This window comes from Nicotiana attenuata, chromosome 5 (genome assembly GCF_001879085.1).
Source record: "Nicotiana attenuata strain UT chromosome 5, NIATTr2, whole genome shotgun sequence".
Lineage (NCBI taxonomy): Eukaryota > Viridiplantae > Streptophyta > Magnoliopsida > Solanales > Solanaceae > Nicotiana > Nicotiana attenuata.
This window is the reverse complement of record NC_031993.1, coordinates 51,183,811-51,203,471: the sequence shown is the minus strand read 5'-3', so window position 1 is coordinate 51,203,471 and position 19,661 is coordinate 51,183,811. Positions and strand designations below refer to the sequence as shown.

The 19,661-nt window shown below is 36.7% G+C and overlaps 1 protein-coding gene across 7 annotated transcripts in view; it reads left to right on the top strand.

Moving 5' to 3' along the window:
* LOC109225840 overlaps positions 11,692–19,661 on the top strand; it is a 24,918-nt gene continuing 16,948 nt past the window's right edge. The window contains exons 1-8 of one of the 7 annotated variants that reach the window (XM_019390626.1): positions 11,692–11,949; positions 13,888–14,099; positions 14,167–14,254; positions 14,340–14,417; positions 14,525–14,584; positions 14,670–14,774; positions 15,038–15,148; positions 16,549–16,590. In XM_019390626.1, coding sequence (XP_019246171.1) covers positions 14,023–14,099; positions 14,167–14,254; positions 14,340–14,417; positions 14,525–14,584; positions 14,670–14,774; positions 15,038–15,148; positions 16,549–16,590 — 561 coding nt within the window. In that variant the 5' untranslated portion in view covers positions 11,692–11,949; positions 13,888–14,022. The remainder of the gene's footprint in view (positions 11,950–13,887; positions 14,100–14,166; positions 14,255–14,339; positions 14,418–14,524; positions 14,585–14,669; positions 14,775–15,037; positions 15,149–16,548; positions 16,591–19,661) is intronic. The other 6 variants (XM_019390627.1, XM_019390625.1, XM_019390622.1 and 3 more) reach the window with 6 other exon arrangements.

The window sequence follows — 19,661 nt, the reverse complement described above, 5'->3', positions numbered from 1 at the left end:
ATTCTGCCTTCCGAGACTAAGCTCTTGTCTCCATCTGCATTTCCTGCATTGCATAAGGCTACTATTCTGTCTTCCGAGGTTAAGTGCTACCTCCATCTGCATTTTCTGCATTGCATAAGGCTACTATTCTGCCTTCCGAGACTAAGCTCTGTCTCCATCTGCATTTCCTGCATTGCACAAGGCTACTATTCTGCCTTCCGAGGTTAAGCTCTACCTCCATTTGCATTTCCTGCATTGCACAAGGCTACTATTGTGCCTTCCGAGGTTAAGCTCTACCTCCATTTGCATTTCCTGCATTGCATAAGGCTACTATTCTGCCTTCCGAGGTTAAGCTCTACCTCCATCTGCATTTCCTGCATTGCACAAGGCTACTATTCTGCCTTTCGAGGTTAAGCTCTACCTCCATTTGCATTTCCTGCATTGCATAAGGCTACTATTGCCTTCCGAGACTAAGCTCTGTCTCCATTTGCATGGCTGAAATATCGCCACTTCATTTAAATCCCGCATCGGCTGAAATATTGCCACTTCATTTAAATCTTGCATCGGTTGAAAGATCGCCATTTTGTTTACACTTTGCATGGCTGAAATATCGCCACCTCATTTAAATCCTGCATCGGCTGAAATATCGCCACTTCATTTAAATCTTGCATCGGCTGAAACATCGCCATTTTATTTACACTTTGCATCGGCTGAAAGATCGCCATTTTATTTACACTTTGCATGGCTGAAATATCGCCACTTCGTTTAAATTTTGCATTGGCTGAAATATCGCCACTTCGTTTAAATCTTGCATCTGCTGAAATATCGCCACCTTTATTTACGCTCTCATGGGCTGAAAGATCGCCACCTTTTGCATTTCATGGGCTGAAAGATCGCCAAATTATCCAAGGGCGTCATTGTTCGGAGGCACCATCTTCATAGCCCGAAAATGCCATGCCATGGCCTGAGGATTCCTTTATCTCTTGCATATCATTATTCAAAGGCATAATCGCTCAGAGGCATCATTCTCATAGCCCGAGAGCATCATTCCATAGCCGGCGAATCCTTTATTATATGCTTCATGGCCCAGGACACCGTGGTCTAAGGACGTCATCCTAACCTTCCAAAGACAGCATCCGTGGTCCGACGGGAACTTGCATCACATTTAAATTTATGCACAATATATGTTCGTATTGCTCATTTGCAGGTAAACCATCTAGCAATGGCCACCCCAGCAGGAGCGATCCCACTCCGGTTCCCGCAGCCCTACTAGACTCTTAACCCCACCACCCCAACCCGAATATCTCGTCTGTTCTTGAAAAATCTCCATCAGCATATTCCACCGACGGATCCCGAACTACATACGGCCTGATTCCTGTAAGACCAAGGATATATAGGCAGCTCAGGAACCACAGCACGGTCAGTCACTTCAAACCATTCCGTTCGTTCAAAATTGGCCATCATATCTTTACTCGACAACTCTTCCATCCTTCCCGGGTAAAGAGGGGCAGCTGTTGATACCCAATTTTTCCCTGTATATTTTTCATATATATACAAAATACTTTCAAAATAACACATATATGCATATATAAACATGCCCAAGTGTTTTAGTATTTTTTCCATTTTTTAAAAGATTTTTAAACCAATTTATTGTCCATTTTAGCAGTATAAAAAAATCAATAATTATTCCAAAATTATCATCTTGGTGAATAACTTATTTTATTCTCATATTTATACCAAATATAGCTATAATAATTTTTATACATTTTTACAAATTTATTTGGTATTTTTAAAAGGTCAAATTGCTTATAATTGCAATTTTAGCCAACTTTGAGGATTAATAGCATTTTATAATTATGAAATTGGTTTCAATATTTTTAAATTAATATTTATATATTATTAATTGATCCAGTACTTTTAATTTGTTTTCAAAATCATTTTTATTATTTTTTATAAAATAAAAAGGAAAAAACTGGCTATTTAATATATAGCCCCAATTTGTTTCAACTATAGCCAAATTGACCCTCCAATTGACCCAATCTTAACCCCCAATTGGACCGGTCCAATTTCAATTTTAACCCGACCCCCGACCCAATCAATCAACCCGCCCGGTCAATCTTTTAATCCAGGCTGTTGATCATTTTGATCAACGGCCACGATTAGCCCTTGCCTTTTTAATTCACCTAACCCTACCCTAATCCCCTCATTTTTCTCTATCAGCCGCCTTTGAATACCCTCCCTCTCTCAAACTCTCTCGAAAGTTCCACGAAACCCTAGCCTCTCTCATCTTCTCCGACCACAATCTCACCGGAATCCATGGCTTCTCAGGCCATGGATAGCCTGTACTCACCCCCTCCACCTTTAAACCCTGGGTGTTCGAAGTTTCGAGGTCTGACCTCGATGGTGTCCTTTCAAATCTTCTCAGATTCATGGCTTTGAGGCCTCTCCGGCTTTGCTCCGGCACATCCAAAGCATTTCGAGCCTATTTCTGACCTCTCCGACTCAAGATCAGACTTTCTTCCAAGCCTTTCTCATTTCTAGGGTTTCTCTGAAACCCTAAGCTATTCGAGGTTTTCTCTGGTTGTTTTCTTAAATCTATGCCATATCTGTGTTCTACTGGAAGTTTTAAAACGTTTTCCCCAATCTTTTCTTTCAAAATTTGTTTCTCTTCGATTTAGGGTTTCTGAAAAGTTTTAAAATATTTTCTGACTCCTCTTCTTCTTTTCTTTGTGTGAATCTATCTATGCTATGTTTTTATGTTCTCTTTTCTACCTCGCATGTTCTTCTCCTATGTTCTTATGTTTGTTTTATTATGCATGTTTTTCTATTATGCTCTGTTCTTCCTTCTACTGGTTTCTATATCATGATTTCACCTGTCTATCTTACGTGTTCTTTTGCCAGGCTTTTCGATACCCCTGTGTTCCTTTACTGTATTTTTCCACTAAGCTTTTAGCCCTTTGTTTGTCTTTACTGGACCTTTGTTTGAGTTCTAAACATGTTTTATCTACTGTTTCCTTAAGTTTATACTGCCTCTTTATCTTCTAAACTTGTTTAAGTTCCAAGCTTCTTAAAATATGTTCTTTATGTTTCAAATCAGCTTTTCACTATGTTTGTTTCGAACCTGCTATTTTACCTGTTTGTTCTCTCATGAGTCTCTGAAAGAGACCTCTGAGCCTGTTTCAGTTATTTGTCTTCTCATCTCTGCATCTGATTCGAGTTGAAAACCCTAGGATTTGGGGTTTTTGGCGAGTTTGATCTTGTGTTTGGACTAGGGTTCTATTATGGAACCCCGGATTCTCTCAAACTAAGTCTGAGTCTATGTACTGAATTTGAGCTTCTTTGTTTGTGACTCTGAATTTTTCTATACTAGATTCTTTCTAATTAGCATGATAGTTCTTTCTTGTTTGACATGTCTGTATGCTTTATATATGAGGAATTCTTCCTTTCAAAAAAGGTTTTGCTAATTTGTGATTGATTCAAAATTCCTTTTAATAAGGTTCGATTGATTGTTACTGATTTTTCTTTAATTAAACCTTTATTTACCTTTTCTGGTTGGATTCATTCCTACCAAAACTCAATTTCTGATTTTTACTGACTGTTGATTGATTGCCTTTCCTTATTTGTACAAATCGTGTTGCTATCAAACTCTTTCCTTATATAGCTTCTGTGTATTTGCCCTTCTTGTACTACTTTGGAAAAGATTTTTGAGCAAATTCTTTCCTTATTTATTCTGCCCGTTTGAAATTAGAATCCCTTAATTAAAGGGAGACTTTATGTAATTGATTTCAAAACTATTTTCTTACCTTTTCTTACTTGCTTTCTACACTATAAAGGGCACGACCTTTCAGCACTTTAACAACCGGGAGTTCAATACTCTAACATACATTACTTACTTTCAATTTCAATACTCTTACACTGCACTCAACACTTCACTCTCTTCTGAGATATTCTGACTATTTTCTTGCAATTTGGCTTTACAAGAGTACTGCTTTTACTTTCTTGTTACCTTGAAACTGGTATGTTCTAATTTAAGTTTTAGCCTCATCCTAATGTGTTTACTTTACAGTTTCTACATCCCTGTCTGTTTTACTACTTATGTTTAATGTTAATTAGCAAGTCAATTCCCTTGCATATGTTTCTACTGTGAATCCCTACACCCCTGGCTGCATTACTGCCTGTATTTAATGTTAATCAGCAATGTCAATTTCTTGGAACATGTTTCTATTGTGAATTCTTGTACCCCTATTCCCTCTATATTTTTGAGTTAAGGTTCAGGCATGGCAGCATCCAAATTGTTGTTCATGTTTGTGCTTGATCCTTCAAAGGATCCTAACTCCCAAACAATGTGGCTAACAGGCTGGTTGGGGTGTGCCAGCACTTCCAATTGTTGGGTATGACCACCAGCCTGTCTTGGTTTTCCCCAGAATCCCCTCTATTGCACTTACACCCACTCCTAGTTTCTAAGTTCTGCCCCCCTCCTATGAGCCTTGCTTTGGGACCTTGATTTCCCTCTGAACTTAGACATTTGAGGGCTGGCACTTCCACACTGCACTATAATTCAACTTTGACACACCCAAAAAAATGAGAAAGGCTTTGGAAATTGGATCTTTGGAGTTGGTTTATTTCATGTTTCAGACCTGGAGTCTGAATTAGGCTCTCCTTGGTTGTACTCTAATTTCTGATTTAATTTTATTTTTCTATATTCATTCTGGGTTGTAATAATTTGTAATAACTTATGGGGTTTATAGTGAAAAGGGGAGGGTCACTCATGTATGTATAAGAGTAGACATCATGCTCTTAGGTATTTACTTCTGCGATCGTATCCCGCTTTCATTCCTGCATTCTCGAAATCCTGTCTATAGGTTTTTCTGCATTTTAGGAATCATGTCTATAAGTCCTGTCTTTCATATATAGATATACTATCAATAGTTCCTGCATTGCTGCATCTCATATAGAGAACATGTCAATAGGATTCTGGATTGCTGCATCTCATATAGAGAACATGTCAATAGGATTCTGCATTTTCTGCACCTTATATAGAGAACCTGTCAATAGGATCTCTTAATTTCTGCATAAACATCTATCACTAGGCAAACAATTTATAGGTTTAAATAACAAATTGCCTTCTAGATATCATGTCTATAAGACTCCTGCATTTCTATAAACGTTTAAAATCAATAACACTTAGAAAGCATGCCTATAGAAGTAGCCAACTAATCTGAATCTGAATCGCATATTTCGCCTAAGTCTAAAATCAGTAAATATCAGGCCTCAATACCTACAGAGCTTATGTTTTCTATAATCAGCAAGCCTTCCTTAAATCAGTGTACTCCTGCATTATTAGATATCATACCTATAGGTTTCACCTAGGCAAGCCATTAGGTAATTAATTAACTGCACTAGTCTTTGATAATTACAACCAGCAGGCAGGCCTAATTCGGACTTCTTATCTGAAAATATGTGATAAATCAGCCTGCCTTGACGTTTTAAGTTTAATTCAGACCATAACCAGTACGTGCAAGACATGCTAAACAATCTGTCTCTAAGTGAGGAGGCCTGTCTGAGCCCTTTTTACTGTTATGTGTTTCCCATATCTGCTTTATGTATTTTTGTTTGTCGCCTTAGAATTTTATCCTTTTAAACTCTGAAAAGCCCAAATCTCCCTCCCCTTTAGGACTAGTAGCCCCAAATACCTCCGGGACTGATAGGATTGGGACGAGTAATAGCATGCAAAAGCAACAAGATCATTCCGCGCTTTAATACCTTAACGGGGTGGGAAAGGGTAGATATGGATATGATGACCACGCGATAACACCACGTGTATAAACGGTTACCGGGGGTTGTGTGGGGTGATCCATATTATTTATAAACCTAGGACCCCCCCCTACCCCCCCCCCCCCTTCCCTTTACTTGTCTATATTTTCAGAATTTTAAAAAACTGTTTAAATTTTCAGCTTCTTTAACCTCTTTTACTTCAATTATTTGCATCAATTATGTAAAAAACCTCCCTTTTACTTGTTTAATTTTCAGTACTGTTTTCCACCCAAAACTTCCGCTTCTTTCACCTTTTTTCTCCGATTACTTGCATCAATTATGTGCGAACCCCTTCCCCTTTACTTGTGTGTTCTTTTTCCAGAAATTCTAAAACTGCTTTCTTCCAAATTTCAACTTCTTTATTTTCTTGTACTTCAGTGGTTTGCAACCATTAAGTGAAAGCTATTTAGTATTTACAATTCTTGCTTGTTTACTTGTTGTTTATACGTAAAGTCACAATTGTAGCATGGCCGGGAATCACACTAGTGGATCTTGAGGGAGTACCTAACACCTTCCCCTCGAGATAATTTCAAGCCCTTACCCAATCTCTGGTTTTCTAAATTAAATTTCTTCTTAATGTCCTAATGCACTTAATCATTAGGTGGCGACTCTTCAAAATTGCAAACCCAATTCCCAAAAGGAAATGAGTTGTCCGCCCAAATATCATAAACCCGATTTCGCGAGAAAAGGGGGGCATCGACATAAGGTCTTCTTGAGTTTTCTTTACTGAGTTGCTTTGTGCGAGGAAACTGGTCCTACAAGGCCAATATGCCAGCAACAGATTTATTGCCTCGGCATCAACCTCTAACACTCTATCAATGTGGCTGAAATTATATTTCAAGTTTTTTATTTTGTTAACGGGGAGGTAGTTCTCACTTTGTGATTACTTGGTTTGTAGTTATTTTGAATTTTTCACTTCTTGAATTTTTAACATTTTGCTTATGGGTTGTGATATTTTTTTGTTTTCATCTTCTTTTCTTTTGTGCCAATAGATGCACTCAAAGATAGATCTGAGACTAACAAATATACGATTTATTCTTATTACCCCTTCCTCTGTATTTCTTTCCTCTTTTTTTTTTTTTCCAATTAAAATTTTGATCTTTATGCTTATTAGGATGTTAGTTTTACTTTTTAGATATTCATATTGCCCATGTCATTGCCTAATTGGGAAACAAACATTTATAACTAAGTGTAGAATCTAATGTTAATGCCTTTAGTTTACATGTATAAAAAGTTTTTTCTTTTATATTTTTCTTCTTTAAATATACAAATTTATACTTGTACATTGTCTCTGCCTTTTTCTTTTTTCCTTTAAATTGTTAAATTAAGGTATTTTTATGATGGAAAGTACTAATTATATGCCAATAATACTGATAATCATTAATGGATTGCCTCACAAAATGTACGAGTACTGGTAAATACATAAACAAACGCAATAATGTGCTTCTATGTTGTTGTTTCATATGAATGATTAGAAAGTTAAATACTTTTTTACCTATGATTTTGTCGATTTACAAGATCGGTTCTTCCGTCTAAACAGGGGCGGATCCAGTGAGTTAGATACGGGTTCCCGTGAACCCAGTAGCTTTTGTCTAGATCCAGTATTTGTACTAAAAAATTTATTAAATATATAAAAATATTTAGCTTGGAACCCAGTCCGTTAATCCAGTTATTATCGTATATTAACTTAAGATTTGGGTAGGAACCCATAAACTTAAAATTTTAGATCCGCCTCTGCGTCTAAAGGCACAATTATCTTACCATTGGTTTTAATGGTTGTTTGATATTTGGTAGCTTTTTACTTTGATAATTTTTCGCAAAAGAAAAAGGTGAATATTTCTATCATAGAAATAAATAAATGAATATAGGAAAAGTTCATGTGAGAGAATAAGACAGTGTTAGGAAATGATTTATTTTTTTATTGCAATTTTAGAAAACTTAAAAAGATGTTACTATGTGTTAATGAAATAGGATAAGGATGTACGAAAAATCGCTATAAGTCAGTAGATGGTTAAAAATATATATAATGAATCACAACGTAGTGTAACATCTCTCTTAAAAGAATTAATTTCTGTTTCTTTTTTCTCCCTCTTTCAAGGCACCTCTAGCATTAATACGAAAAAAAAAAATCTTTCAATGGAAACAACTATGCAATTTGTGATGAATCATTTAATCGAGTGGTATTGTATTTCATTTCTATCAGTTGAATTGAATAGCTCCAAATCTTCTTATACTTAACTATAAAAAAAATCAGAATCAATTACAAAAAAATTAAAGAGTGCATAATTTAATAATATTTTCGTGAAAAGAAAAAAGGAATAGTGCAATAATTACTACCCACAAACACCTATATGAGCATATAAGTCAATCGTCCTTGACATGATAAATGCCATTTTTTTATTTAAGGGTTTAATGAAATTAAAATTAGTTTTTTCTCTTTTATAGTCTAAAGAAAGCTTAGTGGTGGATAGGTTTCTATTGATATATTTTCAAGTCTAAATGTTTGGCTTCAGTAATTAGTGAAGTTCATGTTCAATTATCAGACAATAATTTTCTTTTTAGGATAACAAAATTATCTTTGAAATTGATGATATGAAATATTTTAGAGCTAATTAGAAAAAAAGATATATTTATAAAGAAATATATACACATGAAAAATTAATCTACTCTATCCCGGGTAAATTTACAAAAAGATCGTATTGCAATTTAATTTTTTTTTTTGGACACGTGTTGAAGAATTTTCCTGCTCTCTTCTGAATGTTAAAAGTTCATTTAATTTGCTGACAGAAAAGTCAAACTGTAAAGTAATCATTGAAAGAAAAACGAAAGAGAGACACTAAAGATATCAAGTTGACCATTTGGGGCTGCGTGGCAGCACTAGAGCCAAAAAACACATTATATACCATTTTCTTATCTTTTACTAACTCAAATGGTATGTCCACTTCCATTAGGAAACGAAACAAACCTTTCACATCTATGTAAGATATATTATATATTATATGAGTGGTAAGTAGTCTTTCTCCCTTAATTAGAGGTTTCTCATTCTACTTTTGGGTAGAATTCACCTTTTTTAGGAAGCACTTCACCCTTTAATGTGGGGCTTTTGGGGACGAATTCAATTTAATCAAATCCTAATATAAATATCAAACATCGGATGAAAAAAAGAATGTATATCTAAAATTGCAATCGCCTTTGTTAGAAGCGCTTTACTCTTTAATGTGAAACTTCCCGAATGAATATGAATTTAGTCAAACCTCAACGTGAATACCGCACATCGCATGAAAAACTATTTTTTTTTAACAAAATAAACATTGATTTATAGCCCCATCACTTTGTTCTTTTGTGTTTTAGCGGGCTGGAAAATATATTCTCAAATATATATTTTTACAAAAATAAGGCTTTTGCGTTTCATTGTGAGAAAATTCTGTTTTAAAGAATTTATTTTCACCAAAATGGGAAAAATGACTTCCTTCATGTTTGGGCATAAATCAATTTTCTTTACAATTACTATTTCCAGGTCAAGTGCATCAAGGACGAGGATGAAAAAATGTTGAAGGATGAGACACTTATTAGGAGAAGATAGCAGACATACTTCCATAAACTGTTGAATGAGGAGGGGATAGACGCATTGTGCCGGGTGAGTTGGAGTACTCCGAAAGTCGGCGGGATTTTGGGTACTGTAGGCGGATTACGGTAGAGGAGGTGGAAGGGGCGATGCGTAAGATGTGCAGGGACAGAGCGACGGGGCCAGACGAAATCCCGATGCAATTCTGGAAGAACGCGGGGCGGGCAGGTTTGGAGTGGCTCACTGGGCTGTTAATGTTATTTTTATGACAAAGAAGATGCCCGAAGAATGGAGATGGAGTACGATGGTTCCGCTTTACAAGAACAAGGGTGATATCCAAAATTGCAATAATTATAGGGGTATCAAGCTGTTGAGTCACACTATGAAGGTTTGGGAGAGGGTGCTGGAGGCCAGGGTGAGGAGGTGCGTGTCTATTTCCGAGAATCAGTTTGGATTCATGCCGGGGAGTTCGACTACGGAAGCGATTCATCTGGTAAGGAGATTAGTGGAGCAGTACAGGGAGAGGAAGAAGGATTTGCATATGGTGTTTATTGACCTTGAGAAAGCATACGATAAAGTTCCGAGGGAGGTCCTGTGGAGGTGTTTGGAGGTTAGCGGTGTTCCGGTAGCGTACATTAGTGTGATTAAAGATATGTATGATGATGCTAAGACTCGGGGTGAGGATTTGGGATAGTGATTCGGAGCATTTTCCTGTGGTGATGGGGTTGCACCAGGCATCGGCTCTTAGCCCATTTTTATTTGCCTTGGCGATGGATGTATTGTCGCGTCACATCCAAGGGGAGGTACCTTGGTGCATGCTATTTGCCGATGATATAGTGTTGATTGACGAGACGTGTAGCGGAGTTGACGCGAGGTTGGAGGTTTGGAGACAGACCTTGGAGTCTAAAGCTTTCAAACTGAGTAGAACCAAGACAGAATACTTGGAGTGCAAGTTCAGTGACGGGACCCATGATGCAGACGTAGAAGTTAAGCTTGATGCTCAAGTTATCCCCAAGAGAGCGAGTTTTAAGTATCTCGGGTCTATCATCCAGGGTAACGGGGAGATTGACGAAGATGTCGCACATCGCATTTGAGCGGGATGGATGAAGTTGAGGCTCGCTTCCGGTATTTTGTGTGATAGGAATGTGCCACTAAGACTTAAGGGTAAGTTTTATCGAGTGGTGGTTCGACCGGCTATGCTGTATGAGACTGAGTGTTGGCCAGTCAAGAACTCCCACGTGCAGAAGATGAGAGTAGCAGAGATGAAGATGTTGAGATGGATGTATGAGTGTACCAGGAGAGATAGGATTAGGAATGAAGCTATCCGGGACAGAGTGGGAGTAGCCTCCGCGGAGGACAAGATGCGGGAGTCGAGACTGAGATGGTTCAGACATGTTAAGAGAAGAAGCATTGATGCTCCTGTTAGGAGGTGTGAGAGGTTGGCCATGGAGAGTTTGAGAAGAGGTCGAGGTAGGCCTGAGAAGTATTGGGGAGAGGTGTAGGCAGGACATGGCGCTGCTTCAGCTCACTGAGGACATGACCCTTGATAGGAGAGTGTGGAGGTCGAGGATTAAGGTAGAAGGTTAATAGGTAGTTTATAGTTGTTCACCGATAGTCTTAGTAGTATGCATGTCCCTTCATATTCTTAGATCTTTATTATGTTATGTGGTTTTGTTCGTCTCAGGTATTGTATTCCATGTTGCTATTATTTGCTACCACTTATCCTTTATCTCTCCCTTTTTCTTTTATCTTCCATCTTTCTTCCTCCCTTGCTTTCCTCTTCTTCTTCTTGCCCTTCCTGAGCCGAGTATCTATTGGAAACAGCCTCTCTACCTGCATTAGGTAGGGGTAAGGTCTGCGTACAGACTACCCTCCCCAGACCCCATTTGTTGGGATCAAACTGGGTTTGTTGTTGTTGTTGTTGTTGTTGTAACTTATTATTATTGAATTTAATTTTTTCTCCATGTTATCTCAATTCTCAATTTTCCCTTCATATTATTACTCAAATCAACACTAACATTATTATCAGTATCAAATACTCAATTATTCCTTAAGAACCCTATTCAACTTGTTAATATTTTTATCAATCTTCAATAAAATAAACTTTTAAAGAATTATTTTCTATTCTCCAACCAAGCAACAGAAAAATATTTTCCAGAAAGTAAGTAGTCTTTTATAAATATTTTTATCCCAATTTAAAATAAATAATTATTTTCCTTTATTTTCTTTGGATTTTTGTTTTTTCATTAATTATTCCATTTTCAAGACTCTGTTTTTGTCAAATAGTAAGAGAAATGAAAAGTGGGTCTCATCAAAATCCAAAAAAAGAAAAAGAAAAAGGGGGTCTCATGTTCACACGGTCTCTATTTCTTCATGTGATTTTGGATTAGTTAAATTGAATTATTCTTTCAGGTTGCATAGATAAACTTTTTTCCAACGACCCACATTTTGACTTTTTGGACAATTAAAGCGTTTTGCACCTTCTTCTCTCTTTCATTCCCAATTTTTCTTCATATTTTTTTCCTAAAGTGATTGATCTGAGATTCAAAGCCTTTCTATTCTTGACGACTTATTCTTCTACATAAGAAAAGGTAAGCTTTCCAGATTGCAATTTTTAATTTGTTGTGATTTATTAATGCATATGTAAGGGGATTTTGATTGTTATTTGTTGTTAATTCTGCATGAATTTTTGGTCGAGCTTACTTGTATATACCCATTTCAATGCTTTTGCTAATAATTCTTTTAGTTTGTGCCAGTTTCTTAAATCTTCAGTGAGTTTTTTTCTCTGCTTTAGTTTAGATTTTTTTTTCTTTCTTTCTGATTTAAAGCAGCAAAAGGGTCTGTGAGAAAAGTTACTACTAAGATGTGATAATCAAAGCTTCAGTTTTTTCTTAACAATTAGCATGAATTTGGTAAGTATAGCTCATATGCATAGTTGTAAGCAACCGAGAATTCGGTGGTGGGCATTAAAGGGTGCTAGACAGTTAGCGGTTTAAGAAAAATTATGAGAGGAAGGAGCATGAGATTTAGATGGGGGAGGGGTAGATATCCTGTGGAAGGAAATAATAGTTTGCAATTAAAAAGGTAGCAAGTGAAGTGATAGAGGTGCGTCTAAAGGTTTAGGACCTCGACCACAAGAATCCTGGTGGTGGAATGAGGAGGTGCTATGAGTTTATTAAAACTAAAAGAGACTGTTATAGGCAATTACCTGGAACAGAAAATGGAGAAGTCTTTGAAGAGTATAAGAGAGCTAAGAAAACGATCAATAAAACTCGAGGAGAAACCCTCGATGACTTGTAACAAAAGCTAGGGACACGAGAAGGAGAGAAAGAAGTAGCAAAACTAGTATGATTGAGATAGAAGAGGACTAAGGACTTAAACCCGGTGAATTGTATTAAAGACGATTCTAAACAAGTACTGGCTGGAGATAGTGAGACCAATGAGATATGGAGAGCCTATTTTGATCAATTGTTCAATGCATACATCTGTACATGATAGAAACTTTAGTTACACTCATAGAATTAGGTCAGCTGAGGTAAAGGATGCCATGAAAAATATGAAGATTACAAAAACTTGTAGTCCAGATGGTATCTTCATAGAGGTTAGGAAATATCTTGGAATAGGATGGTTTACCAAGCTGTTTAATGCTATTAAGGAGTGGTATGATGCTCGACGAGTGGAGAAGGAGCACGTTGATCTCAATTTATAAGAACAAAGGAGATATTCAAAGTTTTGCCAACTGTCGTGGAATTAAACATGAGTCATACGCTATGTTGCGTGGACTCTCCAAAATGTAGCCGCACCCGTGTCGGATCCTTCAAAAATGCACTACTTTTGGAGGATCCGACACGTATCCGGCCACATTTTCGGAGAGCCCGAGCAACATAGGTCATACGATGAAACGTTGGGAAAGAGTGGTAGAGCATACTTTTAACGACACTACAAGAGTGAATAAGAATCAGTTTGGTTTTATGCCTGGTAGATCTACAATGAGAGCTATATTTTTGCTAAGAAGATAGATGAAAATTTATCGCGAGAAGAAAAAAATTCTGCAAATGATGTTCATTGACTTGGAGAAAGCATATAATAGAGTACCAAGAAAGGTCTTTTGGTGGGTGTTGGAGAAGAAATTAATTCTTAAATATACAAATGTCACAAGAAACATGTATGAAAGAGCTGTCACTAGTGTTCCATAAAGCAAATAAAAATAAACATTAATCTTTCTCTTTTTTCTCTTTAGGAAAATAGGATTGCATTTTTATCCTTGGGAACATCTGTGGATCAGCTGTGCTCAATCTTTACTTTGACAAATATATTGCTGTCTTTAAAATCTTCCTCGGGCTGTTACTGTTTTTAGTCCCTTTGACGAAGCCTTACTGATTGCTTGATCTGTTTATTATTCGTGTCCTAATTGCTATTGATAAAGTGATTTCTGCTTTTGCCTTATTTCTTTTCAACCTATCAGTTTTCTCAGTTATGTATTCTTTCGCTTCATTGCTGACTTTTATAGCTTGCTAATATGTTGCTAGTCCTTTTTGGAAGAGGAAGAGCTGCAGCATTTTGTGAATCAGAATAGCTTGTAATATGCAAGGAGCTGGTCGATGATGTTGGACCTAATTGACAACTTTTCATTTGACTTCCTCTCGTGAGAGGAGTTGGCTAACATGTTTCCCACTAATAGCTCTATTAATGGGCAGAAAGATGTAAGAGTTCAGGGACAAAGCTCTAATTTGGCAAGCAGGTAATCATTGAGCTAGATTATGTTGGAGATTTTAGGTCGAGTGTGTATTTCTGTTAATTCATCTCAGTTTCAGGCATGATTTTGGGATGAGTTCTCTACCAAAAAATTTGATGGGAAATGACACCATCAGCGACTCTCAGGATCATGAAGCTATGGTAGCTTTTCACTTTTTTTACAGAATATAACTTACAGTATGAAGGGAGACCATGTTATGCTAATGCTGAATAAATCTGTGATCAGGAGCTATATTCACGTGCTAAAGCAAAACAGGAAGAAATTCTATATCTTCGGGAACAGATTGCTCTTGCCAGTGTTCGGGTGTGCCATTTTTTTGGCCTTTGCTCATTTTCTTTTCGCTTAAGAGATAATACACTCTATTGTTCAACTTGTACCTTAAGCACATTGCATTGTTACCATGTTATTAGGAATCGCAGCTCTTGAATGAGAAGTATGGACTTGAGAAGAAATTTTCTGAACTACGCATGGTTTGTCTTTCTTGTCTGACTGAATTTACTTGTTTAAACTTTTAGTTCTATACATTCTTGTAGTGTTGTTATTTTGCACTTGTAGGCGCTAGATGAGAAGCAAAGTGAAGCTATAATGTCTGCCTCGAACGAACTGGCCCGCAGGAAAGGTGATCTTGAAGAAAATTTAAGATTGGTCAATGAGTTAAAGGTAAGCACTAGAGTTGACTGTGGATACCTGGCACTTTTTTGGGTGTATAAGCCTCAGTCTTTTAAATTTTTTTTTGTACTTGTTGTTCTTGATTTAACTGCAGAATATTGGTTTCTTCTTTGATAAAGATATTTAAGAACTGTATATACTGCTAAATTAACTAGCTTGGAATTGAGGCATAGTAGTTCTTTGTTGTTTTATCCTCTATCTGCATTTCTCTCTAGGATTTTGTTTATTGAAAGACTTAATTCTTTTTTTTTCAGGATACAGAGAATGACAGATATATTTTTATGTCATCCATGCTTGGATTATTGGCTGAATATGGCATCTTTCCTCGTGTGGCTAATGCCTCTAGTCTGACCAACAATGTGAAGGTACTGATCACATAGGAGTAAAGTAGTTTTTTAATAAGAAAGTATTTTATGTGTCTCTCTCGATCTATTTGTTTACAGTCCTTGAGGTATTTAATAATCTCGGAGGAGTTAAAAGATCCAGCATGCTTTTCATGTATTAGTGCTTCAAACTCATCATTGACGTGCAGATTATGTGGATCTGTAGTTTCTTATGATTTTCTTCTTCTTCTTCTTCTTTTCTTTGTTCGTTAAAAAGCTTGTTCAAATCTTTAATATGGACCCTTGCTTAATGTCTTCTCTGTTATTCTCACATGGATTATATTCACATTGAGCATCTTGACCAGCCACTAGACATTAAATTAAATGCTATATGTTGAAGAAAAGATATCTAATTGCTACATATTATTTCTCTTTGACAAGTTTTAACAATGTCAATTTAATTGCTCTTCTGTATCGTGATAGGCAAAATATATTAAAGTGCTAGTTTTGCAAAGTTGGTTATTTGAGATGCTGGAACTATTTTCATCTGGCCTGACTAAAGTAGAAATGTAAGGCACATGGTACAATACTTGTATCGGACATATTGCTCTGGACGGTCAAAAATTGCTTTGGCAAGACTACTGCCCACAAAAATGTTGTCATATTTCTAATCCGGAGAAATTCATTTAACAGGTGGCAATAAACACTACAACATATCTAATTCCAAAAGCATACCTTAAAACTTCCATCATCATTCTTTTGTTGTATATCATGCTTGGCATGCTAATAATACTGCCATGGGGATGTTGATGGGATCGTTATTGGAGTTCTTATGCCAGACTAATCTGAAGGCCTGAATGAATGCTGTTATTCTCAAGTTTTGCTTTTCGGTGTTGTGAGGAAAACTAGACTTGTATGATCGGAAATCTTTTTGCTTCTTTGCTGTTAAATTCTGCCTGATTCAGAGTTTAATGTTAATAAAACTTTTTCCTGCCTAAATGAGCTTGTTATACTATAGAGGTGCGCACAAGCTGGCTCGGACACCATCGTCATATAAAAAAGAAAAAAGAAATACTATAGAGGTATCTGGTGGTTGCAAAATCAACAAATGAATCAATCATTCAACTATGCCTTAATCCCAACTAGTTGAGAAAAGCTTTATAAATCCTTTGTATCCTGTATGCTATTATCAATATTCAGAGGATCATCATAATTAGACGTTGAGGAAAGCTTTATGAATCCTGTGTCCATTCCTTTCTAGTCAATATTTAGAGGATCATTATTTTATTGTTAGACTAAATTAGACAAACTTCTCCCTTTCCTTTCACTTTGAATATAGTCTTATAGGCTATAGCATTAATGAGTATTGTACTTGGTGCACTGTAGTCTTCCTTCCAGGGTACCACATCTGATCCAGCTTTGCTCTCCTTAATCTTTTGCAGCACTTACACGATCAACTGGAGATGAAGATCAGAACTTCACATGTAAGGTTTTGACATTGTATGACTCATTTACAATCTTATCAGTTATGATTTTGTATTTACGAACAAGATAGGGAGCACAGCCTTTTCCACTAAGCTTTATACTGTTCTTTTTCTTTTGGCAAATTGCGGGATGTTTACCTCAGTTAGACTATCAGAACACTATAAATGCAAAGAAAGCATTATACTGTTTCTTTTCGAAATTGCACTGTGTTTATTTCAGTAGACAATCAGATTACTGTAAATGCAGGTGACCAGCACCACCAATTCAGGTTTGAGGAACCTTTTATGTACTCAGTTCCAGAGTTGAGATATCTAAGAACATACATTAGAAAGGAAATAAAAAGCAATTGGGGTTTGGAGGGGTGGGGGGGAGAGGAAGGTGGGGAAGAAAGAGTATGTTCGAACCTTTTTAGAATTTTGGTGTGAGAGACGAGATTTTTAAAATTGCATTTAAGGAAGTGATCTTTACACTTGGATCCAATGAACTACGAATGTCATATTATCCTAATAGGAGGCGGGCCTTGAGATAATAAAAGAAGGAAATGTTCTCTATTGATGATTTTATTTTGGAATAAAGTACACCTATTTTTAGGTGTGAAACACACGGATGGAAATCCCTACATGAGTGTGAATGTGATCTTTAAAAAGTGGTGCATTTATGCATGGTAAGAGCCCAACAAGTGATTTGTGGATTAGATGGACGTCACGGGTTCGAACACTGCCGCAGAAAAAAGCCTAGTATTTAAGTAGAGAAGGGGAGAAGGTAGGCCCATCATCTACCGAGTTTCGAACTGCGCGCCACTGGCCTTGGGAATTTCTCGGTTATCAAAAAAATAAAAAAATAAAAAGTGGTGCATTTATTGCACCACTTGATTACGGTAATTGCACCATTAGCCATACTTTTAAGATAGTTGGCTAGACATAAATGCAAAGAATGAGAAGCATCATGATTTCAGGTTTGAGGAACCTTTTTATTTACTCAGTTCCAGAACTAAGATATCTAAGAACATACATTTGAAAGGAAATATAAAGCGTGAGGGATTTACAAAATCTGAATATATCCCTTGACCACCAATCTAGCTTTTAGGCGATCAACCTTCCCATCAATACCTACACTTACAATAAATACCCATCGACATCCTATAGTTGTTTTACCATTTTGTAAAATTACTTATCTCCCAAGTACAATAATCATGAATTACAGTGTGATGCTAACCTGGATGAGCCATTGTATCTGCCAGTCTTAGGTATTTTGACAATGGATGAACTTGTAACAAAGGCATGCTATAAGGGTGACAAATGGTGATAACTTAAGAAATTATAAACTGGAGGAAGGTTGCAAGCAGTCCGAGTGCCTCTCGAGGAGCTATAGGAAGATCAAGTACATCGTTGATTGCTCGACCAAAGCAGGAATGTTGTTGGAGTAAGCAGTAAGTCACTAGGTGGACTTGGTCCAGATTGTTAACAAGCGGATGATTTGGTCCAGATCGTTTGGAGTAGGTTTTTAGTGGTGGGGGAGTTGGGAGTGGCTAATTGAAACCCTAGGTTCTGGCCTATGTGGTTTTGCCCTAATTTTGATTTTGATTTTTTTGGACGTATATAGAAGGAATCAAAAAGGGGAACTGTAAGCAATCCAGAGGAGGGGCTAACACCCTAGCCCTGATACCATGTGAAGAATGATTTGAAAAAAGAAGAAGAGATATTGGAAAAAGTTTGCTTGATTGTTATTGGATTTGAGTAGTGTTTACTAGTATTCAGATAAAGGAAAATAAAGTGATTCCTATTCCTCATCTTTTTCAAAAGTAATTCCTATACCTCATTACACAATTATCTAAATCTTTCCATATTCTCAAGTAATGGATTCTTACCATATTTACAATTTTCTAACATTATCATTCTAAACAAGAAAATTAAGGTACACGTAGGAAAAAAACACCATTAAAATGGTGGTCAGGTTAGTACATGCTACAGTGAATAGTCACCTCAGAGAAGTGAAGAAAGAAAGTAGTAGTGAAAGTTGAAGTCCGGTACTCACCAAGCAAAATGGTGACAAAAATTTGACAGTCACAAAGTTGCTGTGAAGAAAATCCAACCGTTACCAGAAACAAAACTGTTGATAAAACACTGACAGTTAATGCACAAAAAAAAAAAAAAAAAGAAACAAAAGGTGGAGCCATAAATTCAACAAGTCTCTGAAAAATGCAGTGAGAGAACTAAGCTTTATTTCTTGCAAGTGCTTTGATAATACCAGTAAATATGCAAACAATGTTTTCTACTGATGACTTGATTTTGAAATACGAAGTGCACCTATTTATAGATGTTTAATACTCTTCTGAAAATCTCTAAATGTGTCTGAATTTGATTTAAACAGTGTGGTGCACTTGTTGCGCCTCTTGACTGCAATAAATTCACCGCTCGCCAAAAATAGTTGGCCAGACATAAATGTAACATTTGGTTGACTTATGATTTATTGCAAGGGCTTGACTTTTTCCATAAATAATAATAATTTGTTTACTGAACATGTTTCAAGTTAAATATTTGAATAGGCCTACATTTTCGCATGCAAAAGCTTTCAGTATCTTGTCTTTGTCAGGCTGGAAGAGTGCTTTTTTAGCTACTCGTCTCAAAAAGGGAAAAGGTCATGAAAAGTTTAAGCCTTTATGTACTAACCTTTTCTTGGAAAACAATGGAATAATCTACTGAATACATGGAAAGCCGTTCAGAATTTAGTCCTCTAATCAGTGAACTGTTGGAGGTAGATACATTGAATTTCAGCATCATTGTCTATGTGCTGCGTAGTGCATTCTACTTTGGCAAAAGAAGAAAGCTGGGATCACCTTTGCGTTTCCCTTCCATTAACAATCAGAGATGGTTTGTTGCATTTACATGTTGTCCCTTCCCTGTAAAGTGAGTGATCTTTTGTGTTTCCTATCTATGACAGATGGTTTGGTGTATTGATGTGTTGTCCCTCCTGTTTCCAAATGATAATTATTTGTTAAAGCAATTAGGTCTTCAACATGCAACCCCCCCCGCCCCCGTCCCCCCGTCCCTCGCGTCGGTACTGTAGGTCT